Source organism: Anoplophora glabripennis, unplaced genomic scaffold (genome assembly GCF_000390285.2).
Source record: "Anoplophora glabripennis isolate ALB-LARVAE unplaced genomic scaffold, Agla_2.0 scaffold41, whole genome shotgun sequence".
NCBI lineage: Eukaryota > Metazoa > Arthropoda > Insecta > Coleoptera > Cerambycidae > Anoplophora > Anoplophora glabripennis.
In genome coordinates, this window is record NW_019416901.1 from 1,065,440 (window position 1) to 1,083,668 (window position 18,229).

Below are 18,229 nucleotides of genomic sequence, written 5' to 3' on the forward strand. Positions count from 1 at the left end.
TTATAAAAAAGTCTAAAGGTAGGTAATAAGTAAAATACTTCGACATATTCATTAGAATAAAAGTAATATTTTTTTTTTGTGTACAAGCAGTGTGCCTTATTAAATTCAAGGTCAAAAGTCCTTTTCCCAACTTGTCCGTAACACACTTTTCCATGCCTATCTCTAATTTTTACGAACCGTCACTGTCAATTGCGATGCTATGGCAGCATTTTGCAAACAATTCTTGTATACCAATGTACCAAATTCATCACCGTTGTAAACATTGGCCATTTCAAATAATGAAATTATTCAGAAATTGTTTAAAACTCAAATCATCACTACTTTTACAAAGTTGTGCGTAAAACGACGACAAAAAATAAATAAAAAACGCGTAATGTCAAAGCAAAAGCTATTTATTTTAAACAGTTACAAAAATCTAATACTAAACACAGGTTACAAGGTCCATAAGAATGAAATAGAAGGGCAGTGAACAATTAAAATTGCAGAATATAATTTTTTCATTTTAAAATTATTCGCAATAGCAAATAAAAAAATAAAACACCTCTTGCCGTTACGATGCGAGCCCCGAACTAGAACTAAAATTAGCAGCTGTGTCGTAAAACATTTAGACTTAATAATATTCAATAAATATAAATATATATTTAAGATAAATATGGATTTCTCTTACATAGTATTGCATACCGTTTAATATTGTTTTCAATTCTTAAAAGCCCCTAACCTAAGCGAATCAATTCTGGAAAAGTGTACGTGTGAATTCTATGTAATCGAGGGCCCCCGCTATGGGTCGCTCGGTTTTCGGTTCCACGTATGGCTTCATCCTCACCACGCAGTAATCCGCCATCTCCTTCGTCAAGTTCTGCAAGAAAAACCGTCAGTTGCGAACGGAAACATGACGGAAACAAAAACTTACCGCATACAGCTCTTCCTTGGTGACGTAAGGACGGTCGCCCGCGGTGATAGCCCTGAACGCCTTCTCGATTTCCTCGGAGCTTTGCACGTTTTCCGTTTCTTTGCTGATCATAAAGGCCATGTACTCCTGCAAGGAAACGTGCCCGTCTCTGTTCGGATCAACGATATCTGAAAAAAAAACAAATTCTGTACTAAAACGATTACTTCGATGGTGACACTACTAACCTAATATCGCATCAAACTCGGGATCTGGCTGCCCCTCCTCCACCATCGGTAAGTCGTAGCCGAGGGCCCTCAGGCAACTCTTGAACTCCTGGTGGTTCAGTTTTCCGGACTTCTCCTTGTCGAAGTGCTTGAACATCATGGAGAACTCCTTAAGAGCGTCCTCGCTAACACCTGTGGCAAAAAAGAACCAATCGCGATGAAATATAGTAAAACTACAATCCAATTACGATCTTACCCGATTGATTTCTGGCCTGTATCTGCTGTTCGAGGTTATGCTGCATTCTCATTCCCAGCTGATCGAGCTGATCCCACTGCTGGGCCAGACCGACGGTGGAATGCTCTGTGTAACGATTGTCCAAAATGAGGTGTTCCTCGAGGATAGCCCCCAGGTCCTCTATCTTCTTCAGGTCGGACCTGCGCGCGCGGACTTCACCTGCCTTGCGTTTGGTCGCCTCCAGTTGTTGTTCGAGGGAACCGGACCCCTCCATCATGGAAGTACTGAAAAATTGTTATCGTCAAACTCCTTCAATAACAGTTTAAAATCGAAAGCCGATAAAAAAGTTTTGATCGGGAACTGGCGATATGCTTCCTTCCCTACCACTTAAGTGTACGATTTTCGGGCGGGCCCTTGCGGTAAGGTTGGAAGGTGGTCTGTAATTAATCGTTATTGTTATCTGTTAGGCGAGCGACAAAATATCTATAAAACGACGATATTAATTGGTTTAGATAAAAAATTTAAAAGGTTTTGTTAGTGCGAACAGAAAAAAAAACCGTTAAGCACAAGTTTATTTACCCATCCCAGCCCAAGATGCGGTAACTGAAAATAATAGGAAATATTTAATACAATTTTTTTTATAACACATCGTAAATGGGATTTTAAACAAATTTATTTGAAAATTTATTAAAAGAAACTCCCGATGATCGCTGAAATCTGTCCGAAACGTTATTAAAATGTAATTAAATTGCAACCAGTGATATATTCGTGAATGCTGAAAAATTATAGAACCTGTTGATGGTAAGAGAAAAACGAAACGTTGAGAGAATTTTTTTTAATTTCCCAGTCCAGAGAAAACTCAATTTGATTTTTTCTTGGCTTTTTATTTAATTTATTGCAGGTATTTAATTGATTGCATTTTTTAAATTTTATTTTATATCAACATGAAATTCAATGTTTGAACTACAGCAAATAGGCAACCAGTAATACATTTTTCTAGATTTTATTACACCGTTCTTCTAAATATGAATCAATGCACAAATAGCGGACTTTCCCCCTTTCTAACGCAGATTTTCTATAAAATCCACTTAGTTTGAAACTCAAATTACTTTTTGGTGTAAAGAAAATTGTAATTTACGATTCAAATTACAAATTCCTTCACAACAAAAAGTAATTCCAGTTTCAAACTAAGTCCATTTTATAGAAAATCTGTATTAAAATGGGGGAAAGTCTGTTATTTGTGCATTAATTCATATTTAGACAAACTGTGTAATAAAATCTATAAAAATGTATTGCTGGTTGCCTGTTACCTATAGAGCCCTCTTTAAGATTTATTTAAGAAAAACTCGATGATGGCTTAAATTTATCCAAAATGTCATTAAATCGTCACAAATAATACATTCGTAACGCAGAAAAATTAAATGGGCATCGATAAGACAAAAATTAAACACAGAATCAGAATTTTTTTGAAATATGTTCAAGTAACAGCCCATTATTAAAAAAAAAAAGAAATTAAACTTTCTAACGCCCAACTCTAAGTTATTTGAACTATTTTTTTTTATTTTGATTTAATTTCTATTTTGCATGCTAAAAAATCGTAAAATTAAATTTTATTTAAAATTTATTTGAAAAAAAAGTCCGATGATGGCTGAAATGTGTCTGAAACGTAATTAGATCAGCACAAGTGTAGAATGTAGAAGAATTATACATCCGTTGACGCGCGAAAACAAAAACTAAACGGTATTTTTTTTTTAAATGTTCACTCAATTTTTCTCAAATTTGAACAATTTTATATCTGCCACTGTTCTCGGTATACCCTTGACGAACGCCTTTACCTCGGAAATCGTATAATAACATAACAATAGAACTTACCGAGTTTCCGTCAACCACTGGTGGAATGCGTTGGCGTGCTTGGCAAACTCCTTCCTCAGCTTGTCGTTCTCTTCCTGCCGCTGCGCCTCCTTGTTCAGCTCGACGTCCCTCTCGGCTATGATCTTCTGCAGGTTACGCCAGGTCTCCTCCAGAGCCTCCATGTTGAACCAGGTGTAGGGGTTAGGGCCGACGTTGAAGCTCTTGATCTGCTGATCCAAAGCGGCCAGAGCGTCGAAATCGGCCTGGGCGCTGGAAAGCGAAGCTTGGAACTGAGCGTGGGCGTCTTTAAGGGCGCGGATCTCCTCGATGGAGTTGCACCGTACCGGATCCGTCAGGTCCTCCTCGGCGTTCTCAAACCAGGAGTTGAAAGCGGAGGCTCGCTTGGCGAACATGAGGAAGAGCTCCTCGATCTGCTTGAATTGGTCTTGCATGCGGAGAAGGCGTTGCTTTCTGGCGTCGGAGTCGTTCAATAGTTTCTGCCACCTAAAAAAAACGGAAGATTTAAGATGTGCAAGTACGGCGGTTTGTAGCAAGCATTACCTTGCGATAACGTCTGCGTGTCGCTGGAGAATGGCAGGGGTCTGGTCGTGGTTGGAAGCGATCAGCTGATCTTTAAGTGCGGTGATGTTCTGGATACCTTCGTGCTCGAAAGCGGTGAGACCTACATGAAAAAAATCGTCAGAATCGTCAGGATTTAACGAATTTCCGATATTAACTATTTTTTTAAAATTATTTCAGGTTTTTGTTACAATTTTTTTAAAGCACTGGGTTTAGTCTGTGAATCTCGGTGTCAATGACCTCTGAACTAAGTAATAACAATGCACCTGATGTGATATGACAACAGAGTACGAGACAGACAATTTCTTTTCAAATTTGTAATTTTTTATCAACTTTGTATTAAACACATATATTTTAGAAAATTTTTCCATTTCTCTTATTTTTTTCCCCGTATTTCCTGACCGTTACAAAATTTCCCGACGTTTTATAATTTTCTACCGAGGTAAAAAAAAGCAAGACTTACCGGCGTCAAACGTCTCTTGTTTGGTAAGCAAGGTTTGCACCGAAGACAAATCCCTCCCAAACTCCTCGCTTTTCACGTGAGTCTCCTTGTCGGCGATCCAGCTCTCGACAACATCGGCCTTCCACATGAACTGCAAGTAGGCGGAATTGTCGACGAGCTTAGCCTTTCGCCTGCCTGCGAGGGCCGCGAGATGATCCAACTTCGTCTGGAGCTGTTGGCAACGTTGGTTGATACTGTCGGAGTGATGATTTCCGTCCGACACCAACTTCATGCCGTCATCGCAGATATTCTTGCAACGGTCCCGGTGAGCCTGGAAGTCCGTCTCGAAGGCGTCGTGTTTCTTCAATAAGCCTTGCACGGCGGCCATCGTGTCGCCGTAATCTTCCACGCTCAATAACTGCTGTTTCTCGCTGATCCACGCCTCTTCCTCTTCTACCTTGGCGAGGAACTGCTGGTAGGTTAACGATTCGTCCAGTTTCTGACCGCGAGTGGCCGCTAGTTGTTTCAGTTCGGCCCAGGCTTGGTTCAGGGCTTTGAGGCGTTGCTCGATCTCCGGGACGCCCAGGTTGGAAACGTCCATGAGTTTCTCTCCGGCTTCCTGTACGGCTTGGATGGCAGGCTCGTGGGAACCCAACTCGGCTTCGAGACGTTTGTGCTTCTTCTTCAGGTTCTGCACTCCCGTAAGATCTCGGCCGTAATCGTCGGATCCCACTAACAGTTTCTTTTCCCTAAAAAAAAGAAAACATTGAAAAAATATGGCACTTTTAATGAAGGGAGAACTTACTTTATCCAGGACTCCTCGTCAGCGATATCCCTGAAGAACTGGTGCAAAGTATTCGCCTCATTGAGACGAGCCTGGCGGTGTGCGGCGAGGTTCTTGATACGTTCGTAGCGTTCGTTGATAGACTGACGTTTCTCTTGAATAGACGCGGTGTCGAATTGCCCGCTCTCGATTAGCGAGTCGGCTTGGTCGTTCATATCCTTAATCCTATCCTCGTGGTGTTGGATGTCGGCTTCGACGAGTTGATGTTTCTTCATGAGGTTCTGGACCGACGCGAGGTCTTTGCCGGCATCCTCGCTGGTCAACAAACTTTCGACTTCGCCCAACCAGAAGTCAAGATCCTTCACGGCGGCGATATACGTGCGTTGTTTGTTGGCTTCCTTCAATTTCAAGGATTTTTCGGTGGTTTTCTGCGTAAGGAACTCCCATTGGTCGGCGATGGATTCCAATCTCCTCTGTACCGCTTCCTCGGAACCGGCGCACTGACGTTTGTCTATAAGATTCGCACCGTTAGCCAAAACGGTTTGAATTCTATCCGCGTTGGCGGCTAGCTCAGCTTCGAACGCTTGATGTTTCTGGTGCTTAGACTGGATATTCGCTGGGTCTTTGTAACTCTCTTCCGTAGCGAGTTGGAGTTTTTCAGCGATCCAATTCTCGATTTCATCGGCATCGCGGGAGAACTGTTGCAACGTCTGGCTTTCGCCTAACTTGGAACGTTTCTCGATCAGAGCGTCCTTCAAGTGACGCCATCTGTCCAACACCTGGTTACGTTTGTCGTCTATCGCCTTGGAAGCGTAATGCTCCCTTCCGATAAGCTGATCGGCCAGGGTCTGCAATGTAGCTATCTTCTCTTCATGGGCATTGATGGCCTTGTCGAAATCTTCGTGTTTCTTTATCAGTGCTTCGACGTTGTCCCCGTTGGAATCTACGACGTCCGAGGCAAGGAATGCCTCGCGGTCGGACATCCAGTTCTCGGCTTGTTCGCAGTCCCTGTAGAAGAGGTTAAGCTCGAGATTTTGATCTAGTTGTAGGCGTCGGTCGATCCAGGCGCGTTCCAAGTCGTCACGCGCGGCGTTCAACTGTTCTAACTTCTCTTGGATCTCGGGACTGGCGTAGTGGTTGGAGTTCAGAAGTTGCTGGCCGAATTGTTCCAAGGCGTGGAACGTGCCGGCTCGGGCATCGATTTCAGTACGATGTTCCTAGTTTGAAAAAAGAAACCGCTGTTAAGACGTCCATATGAAATTTGTACACCCCCAGAATAAAAAGTGAGAAGAATGGAACGTGTACCAGTGGTCGCCATGAACGTAGACCAAAAATATGATAACATACAAGGTAATTAAAAAAAAATTGCTACAAATCCAATGGGATTCAAAAGCTGCCCTTAAAAAAGTATGTTAAGTAAAGTATTCACATTTTTTTAATAAAAAAAAAATTCAACTTAGTTTTTTAATTTTTTAATCACCCTGTGTTAATTTGTAGCTTACACGATGTATACATATTGATCACAACGTATTCAGACACAATGCAGTAAGAGAAATTTAATTCGAAATTAATAAAGCAACAAAATGACATTTCTTCAATTCAGTCGTTTTAATAAGAAGTTTAGTGAAAAAATTACAAAAAAAAAGAGTATTAACAGAGGAAATAAAAGAAGCAGACTGTGTCTAAAGCCACTGTGGATATGTAAAGCAGAGTATATTAATTCTTATACACCAGTGCACCGCAGCAAATAGTGTAGACCAGCAAAAAAAACAGCAGTCGCTTTTTCGCAAAACATCGCCATAGTTTATGTCTGTCTTTTTACGTCATTGTTGTCCAGTTTTACTTCGCTGTTATCCAGTTTCACGTCATGGTTATCCAGTATTATGTCACTGTTATCCAATTTTACGACACAGTTACCCTGTTTTACGTCACTGTTATCCAGTTTACGTCGTTGTTATCCAGTTTTACGTCATAGTTATCTAGTTTTATGTCATAGTTATCCAGTATTGTCACTGTTATCCAGTTTTACGTCACTGTTATCCAGTATTACATAGCGGTTATCCATTTTCACGTCCTGGTTATCCAGTTTCACGTCCCGGTTATCAAGTTTTACGTCATTGTTATCCAGTTTTACGCCATTGTTATCCAGTTCCTAGACACCCGAGAAATCATTAAGAACACATACAATTAGGTGTTACTTGTGAAAATACAAACATGAACGGACTGTTAGTAAAGTTATGAAACTGACACTCTAGGCGCAACTAACTACCTGAGGTATTCCATACATTGCCTCTATTTCTGCCTTGTAGTTCTAGAAATTGAGTAAATACATATAAAACCATTTGCACATGTCCAAGATGCAACAAAAATTTACATCACCAAAATACCAAACAGTAACATGACTTGAAATATCATGCTCGGTTCCTGAATTTACGAATATACTGAACGCTGACATAATAAAATGTTACACGCACATTAAAAATGAGTAGTACATTTGAACTACCACGGTACATTTGAACTACTCAAATTTAACTGTGGCTCAAAACCCTAACAAACAAAACATTTACGTTTATGCAAATAAAAAATTCTAAACTTTTGACTTACCTGGTGGCGTTCGATTAAAGCCTCTGCGCCGGTGACGTCACTCGCCAATTCTTCGGAACTGACCAATCCGAGCATGGAATTAATCCAGGCCAACAAGTCACGATGGTCGTTGAGGAATCTTTGCAGATCGTACGAATCCAAAAGTTTTTCTTTACGGCTATTAGCCTTGGCGGTGAGTTGGGTCCAGAGCTCGTTGATTTCTTGTTGCTTTGTCAGAGTTTGCTCCGCGGTTTCGGGGTAGGTGGTCACTAGACGGTTTGCGATTTCGTCCAATTGTTTAATCTTATCTCCGAGAGCGGCGAGGTCCCTTTCGAGTCCCTCGTGCTTCCTCTGAAGTGCCTGGACGCTTCGTAGATCTTTGCCCAGATCGTCGTTGTTAAGCGCCTCGTCCTTTTCGTTGATCCAATCCTTGGTCTCGTCCACGTCTCTGTGGAACCTCTGCACTTCGTGAGCGGAGCCCAACTGGCTCGCCCGCTCAGACGTAAGTTGTTGCAAACTCGTCCATTTGGTGTTCAAGTCTTCCATTTGCGTTTGAATCTTCAACGCCGCCTCGGTTTGACCGAGCGATACCAGCTGCATCGCAATTTCGTTCATTTCCGCCAGACGCACTTCGTTGGCCTTCAGGTCTGTCTGGAAATCGTCGAATTTCTTCTGAAGTACCTCCACTTGTTCTAAATCTTCACCGACGTCCTGGACTTGAGCGTGCATTTCCTTGTCTTTTATCCATCCCGCTAATTCGGCGGCTTCGCGAACGAGCACGTAAGCTTTGACGGTTTCGTCGAGTTTGTTTCTGCGTTCGTTGGCCAGGGCGAGGAGGCGATCATACTGCTGATTGATCTGGTTCTGACGAGCGGAGATGGAATTGTTGTCTATTAGGTTCTGTTGGGAAGCTGTCAGGCCAGCGTCGACTTTCTTGACGTAAGCCGCTGGGACGAATCCTTGGCGATCGTGGATCTCCACCTTCCACCAATCCTAACAGGAAACAGTATAACACCGTCAGAGGTAACAAATCATGTGGGGAACATTTATATTGTTAGAAATTATAATAGACAGTTGAAATTAGATAAATATCAATACAGAAATTAAAAAAACAAATTATCCGAAAATATTTTTTTATTAAAATCCCAAGACTTGAAAGTTAATAAAAATTATTTCAGTGCACATAACTTTCCAGTCATTCGAAAAACAGATACCTACTTCCGTATTTTGTCCAATTACATCAACACTTTTATCCTGGCCAGTTCTAATTTTTTTAAATATATAATGAACACAGATTTCTATCAACCAAAACGTTACCACCATTTTAAATAAACACGTGACCACGCAAATAAGATAATTTCATAGAAACTAAAATATTTAATTATTTAATATCTCCTTATCAAAGATTACGATGAATTAAATCATTCTTAATGTTAAGTTAAAAGCGTAATTTCAACAAAAAATAAATATAATGGTGTCTGTTCTAATTTTCATCATCGCTGTAAATAGTTTTATTTATGGGGTTACACCACTGTAGAATTCTCAAAAAATCGTTTTTTTAACCTTCTAGAATACGAGATAAAAGGTTTTATACATGAAAAAAATTTTTTTGTTTAATTTTGCGCTACAAGTACCTGCGCTATGAACATACTTGCTCGGAAGGTACCGCGTACTTTCTTACCTATTGATTTATAACTTCGCTAATACACTCATAGATGTCGTTAGGGAGTATGCGTGTACAATTCAATCAAAATTTAAAACAGTCGTATTTTTTACTTTTTGCGATTAATTAAAAATGGTCCGATTTAAATTCTGAAAAGGACATCTGAAAGTAGACGACAAAACCTCCAATTTGTATATTTCCAATTTTCACCTGGATGATGGGAAATATGCTAAAAATGCCCTTGAAAGTTGCCCAAAATGATCGAAACTATGCTCGAGCCAGAGTCTTCCGTTCGCTGCTTCCCCACTACCGCTACCCGACTGGCTCGAGCGTTTCAAGCAACTTTCAAGGGCATTTTTATCATATTTTTCCTCATCGGACCATTTTTGATAAATCACCATGCTGTGCAAAAAAAGACTGTGATTTGTTTATAACGCAATTGTGCAAAAACTATGCATCGGACAGAAACCATCTTGCATTTCCGCAAGATTGTTTTTCCAGCTTCAAATTTGACGAAGTTATGAATTTTTGAAAAAAGGTCTATTTTAGAGATTTTTCCGGATTTTCTCTGTAAAAAATGAACCGATCGGGTCGCACAAAAAACCATTTTATAGTTTTTTTTTCTCTCTACAAGTCCTATTGAGAGTAAGACGATTCCATCATTATTTTTCGATATTATAAAAAAAACAAAAAAATGTTTTTTTTGCATTTTTTCTGTTTAAAAAAAAATTGTTCGCGACTTTGCTGGGGAAATCACGTGGGTTCGTTTACTAAGTATTTTTCAAAAGGTAATACATGAAATTTGATGTAATATATAAGAAGGCGGACTGCTATATGGTGCTGGAATCGCTGATCGATCGGTAAGCATTCTATATCATCGATAACATACCCAAATTTCTAGTTTTCGGGAAATTTTCAATCGTGTTTTTCTCGAAACGACATTTTTTTGATTCACGGGAACTCTAGCTCAAAAAGTTATGAACCGATCGTTATGAAAATTGAAAGTGTGAACATGAACCAACAATTTTGATATCATAATTTTAAGGGCGTTTTTTATTTAAAATGGTGAAAATCGATACTTTTTTCAAACACGTTCCAAATCTTCAATTTTCACAATTTTTATCTGCAATGAAGTTCATATTCTTAAAAAACATGTTAATAATGTACAAAAAGAACCATTTTGCTCTGAAAACAAAATTGCGATCCCCACATTTCCCATGAACAACCAACTCCGACGATGACGTTCGGTGGACAACAACCAATAACTTAGGCATTTTCGAAATAAACGACTTGAAAAAATTTGTAACTATAGTTTGAAATATTGACAAAATAATGTCAAAGTTTAATCAAATTCTAATCAATTACTTAAAACTCAAAAAATCATGAAACACGCCTGTCCCAATGTGGTTTCCCCCCGCTTAAAACAACAAACCGGTAAACTGTTGCGATTTTTTTCATACCAAGTTAAAAAAATTTCACAAAATAAATTTCCGTCGATTAACAACTCACCTTATTGTTCGAGTTGAGGAGATGGAGCAAATCGCCCTTCTTCATGGACACCTCCCTGGCCGATTTTTCCGTGTAGTCGTACAAGGCCTGGACGGTTTCCCTGCCTGTCACGTCAACAACCGGGGGTTCTTGTTGCTGCGAAAAAGGATATAAGTAATAACACCTCTTAACGATTAATAATTAATCACTTACACGGCAGTTACGGGCTTGCTCCTTCAGCGCCTCGATGGTATTCCCGAAAGCGGTCAAGTCGCTCATGAGAGCCTCGTGTTTCTTCAACAGGGCCTCGGAGGAATCCTCGTCCTTGCCGTAGTCCGTGTTACTAACGATGGGTTCTTTCTCTTTCATCCACGATTCCGCCTCGTTGGCGTCCGCGTAGTATTGGTGAGCTTGGAGCGAGTCCTCCAGGTCTTGCTTGCGCTACGAAGAATGATACAAATTAAAAATAATTTCCCTTATGATACAATAATATGTATTGTAGTTTCTCCTCAACATAGCGCTTGTAGTATAGAAAAACCAAATATGTACTACTTCTCGTATTCGAAATTTCTACCTTCAATCTGAAATTTGTTGTGAAAGCTAAAAATTTCGAGTTTGAATTTCACACATTTCTAGTCCCAGTTTGAAGAGTTAAAAGTTTGAGTTAAAATTCGACATTTCGAGTCCAACCAATTGAATTTGGCTTCAAAATTTCTCTTTTTTTAATTTTTATTTCAAGTTCCAAACTTGAAATCAAGTTCAAACTTAAAATTCTGAATTTGAAATTGGAATTTAGCGTTAAAACTATAAATTTTTTGATTGAACATGAAATTTAGTTTGAATTTGAAAATTTAATTCAACCCTAAAATTTCATGTTTTTTTGCCACAGGATCTTCAAATTTGAAATTTCAAACTTAAAACTATTGAACTCAAATACTTGATTGATCATTTGATCTCCAAATTCACGTTTATTTTTCGTTCAATTTCAAGTTCAAAATTTAAAATTTTAAGTTCAAACTCGAAATTTCGACTTTGATCAAAATTTTAAACTCAAATTCGAGTTCAAACATGAAACTATGAGTTTAAATTAGAAACTTTGTGTTCAAATGAAACAAAACAAATTTAATTCTATTTGCAAATTTCATGTCAAAACTTGAAGTTTTAAATTTGAATTTAAAATTTTGAATTTTAACACAAAATTCAAACTCGAATTTAACATTTGGTAAAAAAATATGTAGTTTTTCTACTTTTTTTTAACATTAACTTTAATTTCAAATTGTAATTCGCATTTAAATATGCAGTTTTGAGTTAAAACTTTAAAATTTTAAGTTCAAATTCGAGTTTGAATTAGAAATATGGTGTTCAAATGAAGATAAAAAAAAATTTCGTGTCAAAACTTGAAGTTTTAAATTTAAAATTTTGAGTTTTAAGACAAAATTCAAACTGGAATTTAACGTTTGATAAAAAAATATGTAGTTTTTCTACTATTTTTAACATTAACTTTAATTTCAAATTGTAATTCGTGTTTAAATATGCAGTTTCGAGTTAAAAGTTTAAAATTTTAAGTTCAAACTCGAAATTTCAACTTTGAACAAAATTTCAAATTCTAATTTGAGTTTGAATTAGAAATTTTGTGTTCAAATGAAATAAAAAAAAATTAATTCTATTCGCAAATTTCGTGTCAAAACTTGAAGTTTTAAATTTAAAATTTTGAGTTTTAACACAAAATTCGAACTGGAATTTAACGTTTGATAAAAAAATATGTAGTTTTTCTACTTTTTTTAACATTAACTTTAATTTCAAATTGTAATTCGTGTTTAAATATGCAGTTTCGAGTTAAAAGTTTAAAATTTTAAGTTCAAACTCGAAATTTCAGCTTTCAACAAAATTTCAAATTTTAATTTGAGTTTGAATTAGAAATTTTGTGTTTAAATGAAATAAAAAAAAAATAATTCTATTCGCAAATTTCGTGTCAAAACTTGAAGTTTTAAATTTAAAATTTTGAGTTTTAACACAAAATTAAAACTGGAATTTAGTTTGATAAAAAAATATGTAGATTTTCTACTTTATTTTTAACATTAACTTTAATTTCAAATTGTAATTGGAGTATAAATATACAGTTTCAAGTTAAAACTTTAAAATTTTAAGTTCAAACTCGAAATTTCAACTGAACAAAATTTCAAATTCTAATTTGAGTTTGAATTAGAAATTTTGTTCAAATGAAACAAAAAAAATTTAATTCTATTCGCAAATTTCATGTAAAAGCTTGAAGTTTTAAATTTGAATTTAAAGTTTTAACACAAAGTTCAAACCTGAATTTAACATTTGGAAAAAAATATGCAGTTTTTCTACTTTTTTTTAACATTAATTTTAATTTCAAATCGTAATTTGGGTTTAAATATGCAGTTTCGAGTTCAAACTTTAAAATTTTAAGTTCAAACTCGAAATTTTAACTGAACAAAATTTCAAATTCTAATTCGAGTTCAAACATGAAACTACGAGTTTGATTTTAAATTTTGTGTCCAAAAGAAACAAAACAAATTTAATTCTATTTGAAATTTCGTATCACAACTTGCAGTTTTGAGTTTTAACACAAAATTTAAACTTATTTGGTTAAAAAAAATTGTTTTTTAACATTTAATTTCAAATTGTAATTCGAGTTTAAATAAGCAGTTTCCAGTTCAAGAGAAAGATGAGAAAAAATTAAGCACAATTTGAAATTTACTGTTAAAAGTTGAAATTTTTTAAATTTGAATTTAACATTTAGAGTTTTAACATGAAATTCAAATTTGAAGTCAACATTTGGTAAAAAAAAACAAATATGTAGTTTTCTACTGGTTTTAACACTAATTTAAATTTCAAATTGTAATTCGAGTTGAAATTAAACGTAATTTGTAATTCCAAATTCAAATTTCAAATTTGTTCAAAAAAATGTATACGCTTCCACTATTCCTTTTTTCATCAGCTTACCTGACTTGACTTCTCTTTCAGCGAATCCCAGTGATCGCTGAGCGCCGCCACGCGATTCCTGATCTCGTCGCTAGCGAAATGCTCGTCCTCCATCATCTGTCGTCCCACGTCGATGACAGCTCTGATACGTCCGTCGTGGTTGTTAATTTCCGCCAAAACGGCTTGGTGTTTCTTGATCAAGTTTTGGACGCCGATAAGATCGCGACCTGCAAAATAAAATACCGTTTCGTATCGACCCTAAACTACAAACTCGTCTTTTACCTCTGTTGGTGCTCGCGGCGATGGGTTCCTTCTCCCTGATCCAAGCCTCTTCGTCTTCGATGTCACGGAAAAGCTGCTGCACTTGCAGTGAATCCAGCAATCTCTGCTTCCTCACGGCCATGGGGGTCTGAAGGGCGGCATAACGATCGGTTAGCGTCTTCTGTTTCTGAGCGATGTTTTCCGCGTCGAAGTGGCCGCGTTCCACGAACTGATGTGCTGCCGAAGTGATGCTTTCGATCCGGTCTTGGTGAGAGGCAACGTCGGCTTCTAGCAGGGCGTGCTTCTTCTGCAGGTTCTGCACCGAGGTCAAGTCTTTGCCGTAATCCTCGGACATGAGTTGACCCTCGATTTCCGAGAGCCACAGTTCGATGTCCTCGATGGTGCGGTTGAATTGCTGCTGCTGACTCGCTTCCTGGAGTTTCGAGTTCTTTTTATCGGTGGCTTGGACGAGGATCTCCCAGAGGTTGACGATCTCCTCCATTCGTGACTGGATGCGGGCTAAAAAAAAAAGAATTGTAATGTGTTTAAAGACGTAACGAACGTACCGAAGTGACTTACGAGAAGCGTAGTGTTTAGCTTCTATCAATTCTTGTCCGGTGGACGTTATATCTTCCATCCTAGATTTGTTGGCGTTGAGCTCCTGTTCGAAGTTTTGGTGCTTCTGTACTTTGCCGCCCAAGTTCGTGGGGTCCAAATAACTCTCGTCGGTGGCAAACTTCAGTTTCTCGTTGATCCAACCCTTCGTCTCGTCACAGTCCCGCTCGAATTGCTGTAGTTTATAAGCGTCTTCCAACGTTTCCCTCCTGATGCTGGATTTCTCTTTCAGTGCTTTGCGACGTTCCAAAAGCTAAAAAAAATAAAAATCAGCACAGTTTTTAAATCGAAACTCGAATACTGACCATTGCTCTGCGTTGCGCTACATCGTCGGCAGCGTAATGTTCACCATCGATTAATTTAGTAGCGAATTCGTCTAGCGCCTTTATTTTCTCTTCCTGAGCTGCGAGCGACTTCTCAAAGTCCTCGTGTTTCTTAATAAGCGCCTCGACTGAATCCAAAGAGTCGCCCAAGTCTTCGTTGGCCAAAAACGCTTCTTGCTTAGCCATCCAGGTGTCGGCTTGTTCCGTGTCACGGTAGAACAGTTGCAAGTCCATGCACTGCTCGTACAAAATACGCCTCTCGTCCCACAAAGCTGCAAAAATAAATCAATTAAGACACGTCAACACACTCAGTCACGTTTTTACTTACCAATCAACGATCGCTTGTCCGACTCCAACATAGAGAGCTTTTCTTTGACTTCGTCGCTGGCGTAATGTCCTTTATCGAGAAGTTGTTTCCCTGCCTCGAAGGTAGTGATGAAGCTGTCCTCTCTAGCATCGATCTCACCACGATGTTCTTGGTGACGTTCGAGGAGGGCCTCGGCGCCAGCCACATCTTTCGCTAGCTCGTCCGCGGAAATAATAGCTTTCATGTCGTTAATCCACGAGACTAAGTCTCTGAAGTCTGCCAGGAAACGATGAAGGGCATAGGATTCTTCCAATTTCTCACGACGTTCCTATAAAAAAGCGCTGAAACTTAAGTTTTAACGGTGTATCACAACGTACCTTCGCTTTTGCGGTCAAACTGCGCCAGTAGTTTTCGATCTCCGCTCTCTTATCTTGAATTACATCCCCGTGATCGGTGTGGATGGCGCACAACCTGTCCGCTTCCTGTCCGAGAGTGGACACTTTATCCTCCAGAGCTGCCAGGTCCCTCTCGACACCCTCATGTTTTCTCTGTAAAGCTTGAACGCTAGCCAGGTCCCGTCCGTAATCGTCTGACGACAACACGACGTCTTTCTCGGCGATCCAAGCTACAGTCTCATCGGCGTCTCGGTTGAAACGTTGGATTTCGTGAGCTCCATAAAGCTTATCTTGCCTCATGAGGGTCATTTGTTTCAAACGTTGCCATGCGTTGTTAAGTTCTTCTTTACGGTTAATGATTTGGTCTCTTTCCGGATGGCCGTCTTGTAGCAATTTATCGGCGAGTTCGTTCACTTCCGTCACACGGTATTCTTGAGAGGCCATGTCTTTCTGGAATTCATCGAATTTTCTTTGAAGTACCTCCACATGTTCGAGGTCTTGCCCGAATTCTTCCGTGGATAAGAACGTACTCTTTTCATTTATCCAGAACATTACTTCGTCGCAATGACGAATGAACTGGACGAGAACTAGAGCTTGCTGGAGTTTCATGCCCTTTTCGGCAAGCTTCGAAAGAAGCTGTTCCCACAATCTATGCAGCTCCTCTATAGTTATGAACATGGTTAATATTAAAACTGCTTCTCTGACCATCAAAACAAAAATATCTATTTATGCATTACGTGTGAACTTACCTAATCTCCTTCTGATCGTTTCACTTTCATAGTGGTTCTGGTTGATCATCTCCCTTCCTGTGTTATCCAACACGACGATGGCGTTGCTGTGAGCCGCCACCTCTGCCTCGAAAGCCTGGTGCTTCTGGATCTTCGCCTGCAAATTTGTTGGATCTTTGTAGCTCTCGTCTGAAGCTGCCTGTAGTTTCTCCAAAATCCATGATTCTAACTCGTCCGCGTCACGTTTAAAGTACTGGAATCGTCTGGAATCTTCCAACTTCTCCCTCTTTGCCCTGGCGTCAGCTTTGAAGTTGTCGTAACGCGATAAGACTTGCTGACGACGTTCCTGGATATCCTCTGCTGTTTCGAGGATCCGCACCTCTTTCGGAGGCGGTATCTGATCCATGTCTACACCTGATTCTGCATGATATAGAAATTACTGTTAAAAATTATTACAAAAAAACTGAAATATTTAAAAATGACGAGTGAAAAAAAAGCAGATTTAGTTAAAAACTTACCCATTGCGTAAGACATTAAAGATCAATCAAATTTACTCAAGTATAGAAAAATTATACATTTATCTGATAAAACCCTTAAATAAACAAAGATAAAAATTATCTATAACATAGGTCCAACACTTATAGGAAACTGAAAGTCTCAGAGTCTAGCACATCAATATAATAATCACAATTACGTGCCAAAAATCATTATGTTTATATCAATGACTAATATTCAGAATATAATCTATATGTACCAAACAAAATATGCATTTTTCATATTCTATTAACTTTTAAAAAAATTGAAAACGCCAAATTTAATTTAATACTAAATTAAATAAACCTTGAGAACTTCTAATTAAAGATGACATAATACAACATGGGTGTGATGAACTCTACCGTCCTCAGCCGTTCAATAAAATGAAAAAACATCATTGGCTTACATGGTAGTAGATGACCTATTTTATCAAATTGATTAAGTAGAGACTGCCTGCATTACATTAGCATGACATCACAGTAAATTCTAAATATGTATGACTCAAGACATGTTATTTACAGTACTTTTATAGTTTAAAATTCAATAAACATTCCAGCTTTTAACGAATGTTTAATGTCTATGATGACAAAAATGTCTACTCTGGAAACATTTCTTAAAAAATTAATCACCAATAGGCCTTGTAATAGTTTTACAAAAAACTAACGGGAAATATAAAATACGAGTAAAATCAATATTAGAACATATTTATCTATATACAATACGAAAATGAATACGTTCTCGAAAATGGAAAACAAGGGTGTGGTAGGCTCAAAATGTACTGATCTTGCTGTTTATACCTGAACCCATTTACATTATTTCGCTTTATAATGGAATTTACTCACCTTAACAAGGCATCAATCAATTACACAAAAACACTTTTAGCATTTGATAACTTCTTAGAATAGAATACACGAGCAAAACTTCACCGCAATACAAGAGTTGTCGATTGAATCGAAATCACGAAATGAAGTCCAATTTATTTTTAGATCAATGACGTCACTTTTCCGCAGGGGAAGACGAAGCTGCATTGCGCAAGCCTAAAGTCTGTGCTTTTAAAGCTGCGTTCAGCGTTCAGTATATTCGTGTCATCATAACGGAACGTAAATTTTTTACATTTTTACAAATTGTCTATGTACTTCTGTAAGATTTGCACTATTTACAGTAAACGAGATCATCTAAATATAGATAACTACATTTTACAATTGACAATAATGTATGAAATTCACACTCTTAATAGTCTCTTAATAGTGTATAATTAATGATTTTTTCAGAAAATTTAGAAAAAGTTCGAAAACTCGTAGCTCGTTTTTCATACCGTCATATATTTCTTCTTATGCTGTGGTTCTACTTTATGTTGTATTCTAATTTGTGTTGTACTT

The 18,229-nt window shown here is 38.1% G+C and overlaps 1 protein-coding gene across 2 annotated transcripts; it reads right to left on the minus strand.

The window, feature by feature from the left end:
- Positions 1-374: 374 nt before the first annotated feature.
- Positions 375-17,825, minus strand: LOC108917225 (spectrin alpha chain). Of its 2 annotated transcripts, XM_018723716.1 has the most exons (20): positions 17,693-17,825; positions 16,338-16,736; positions 15,571-16,250; positions 15,215-15,521; positions 14,869-15,158; positions 14,528-14,816; positions 13,970-14,467; positions 13,709-13,914; positions 10,952-11,179; positions 10,760-10,894; positions 7,609-8,580; positions 7,274-7,315; positions 5,026-6,221; positions 4,242-4,969; positions 3,761-3,881; positions 3,221-3,703; positions 1,370-1,632; positions 1,135-1,305; positions 911-1,077; positions 375-856 (listed from the first exon to the last, which is right to left on the minus strand). In XM_018723716.1, exons 2-20 carry the CDS (start codon positions 16,720-16,722, stop codon positions 728-730), a joined length of 7,290 nt encoding a protein of 2,429 aa, XP_018579232.1. In that variant the 5' UTR covers positions 16,723-16,736; positions 17,693-17,825; the 3' UTR covers positions 375-727. The 2 variants fall into 2 exon arrangements, with proteins under 2 accessions (XP_018579232.1, XP_018579234.1); XM_018723718.1 differs by lacking the exon at positions 7,274-7,315.
- Between the last annotated feature and the right edge of the window lie 404 nt (positions 17,826-18,229).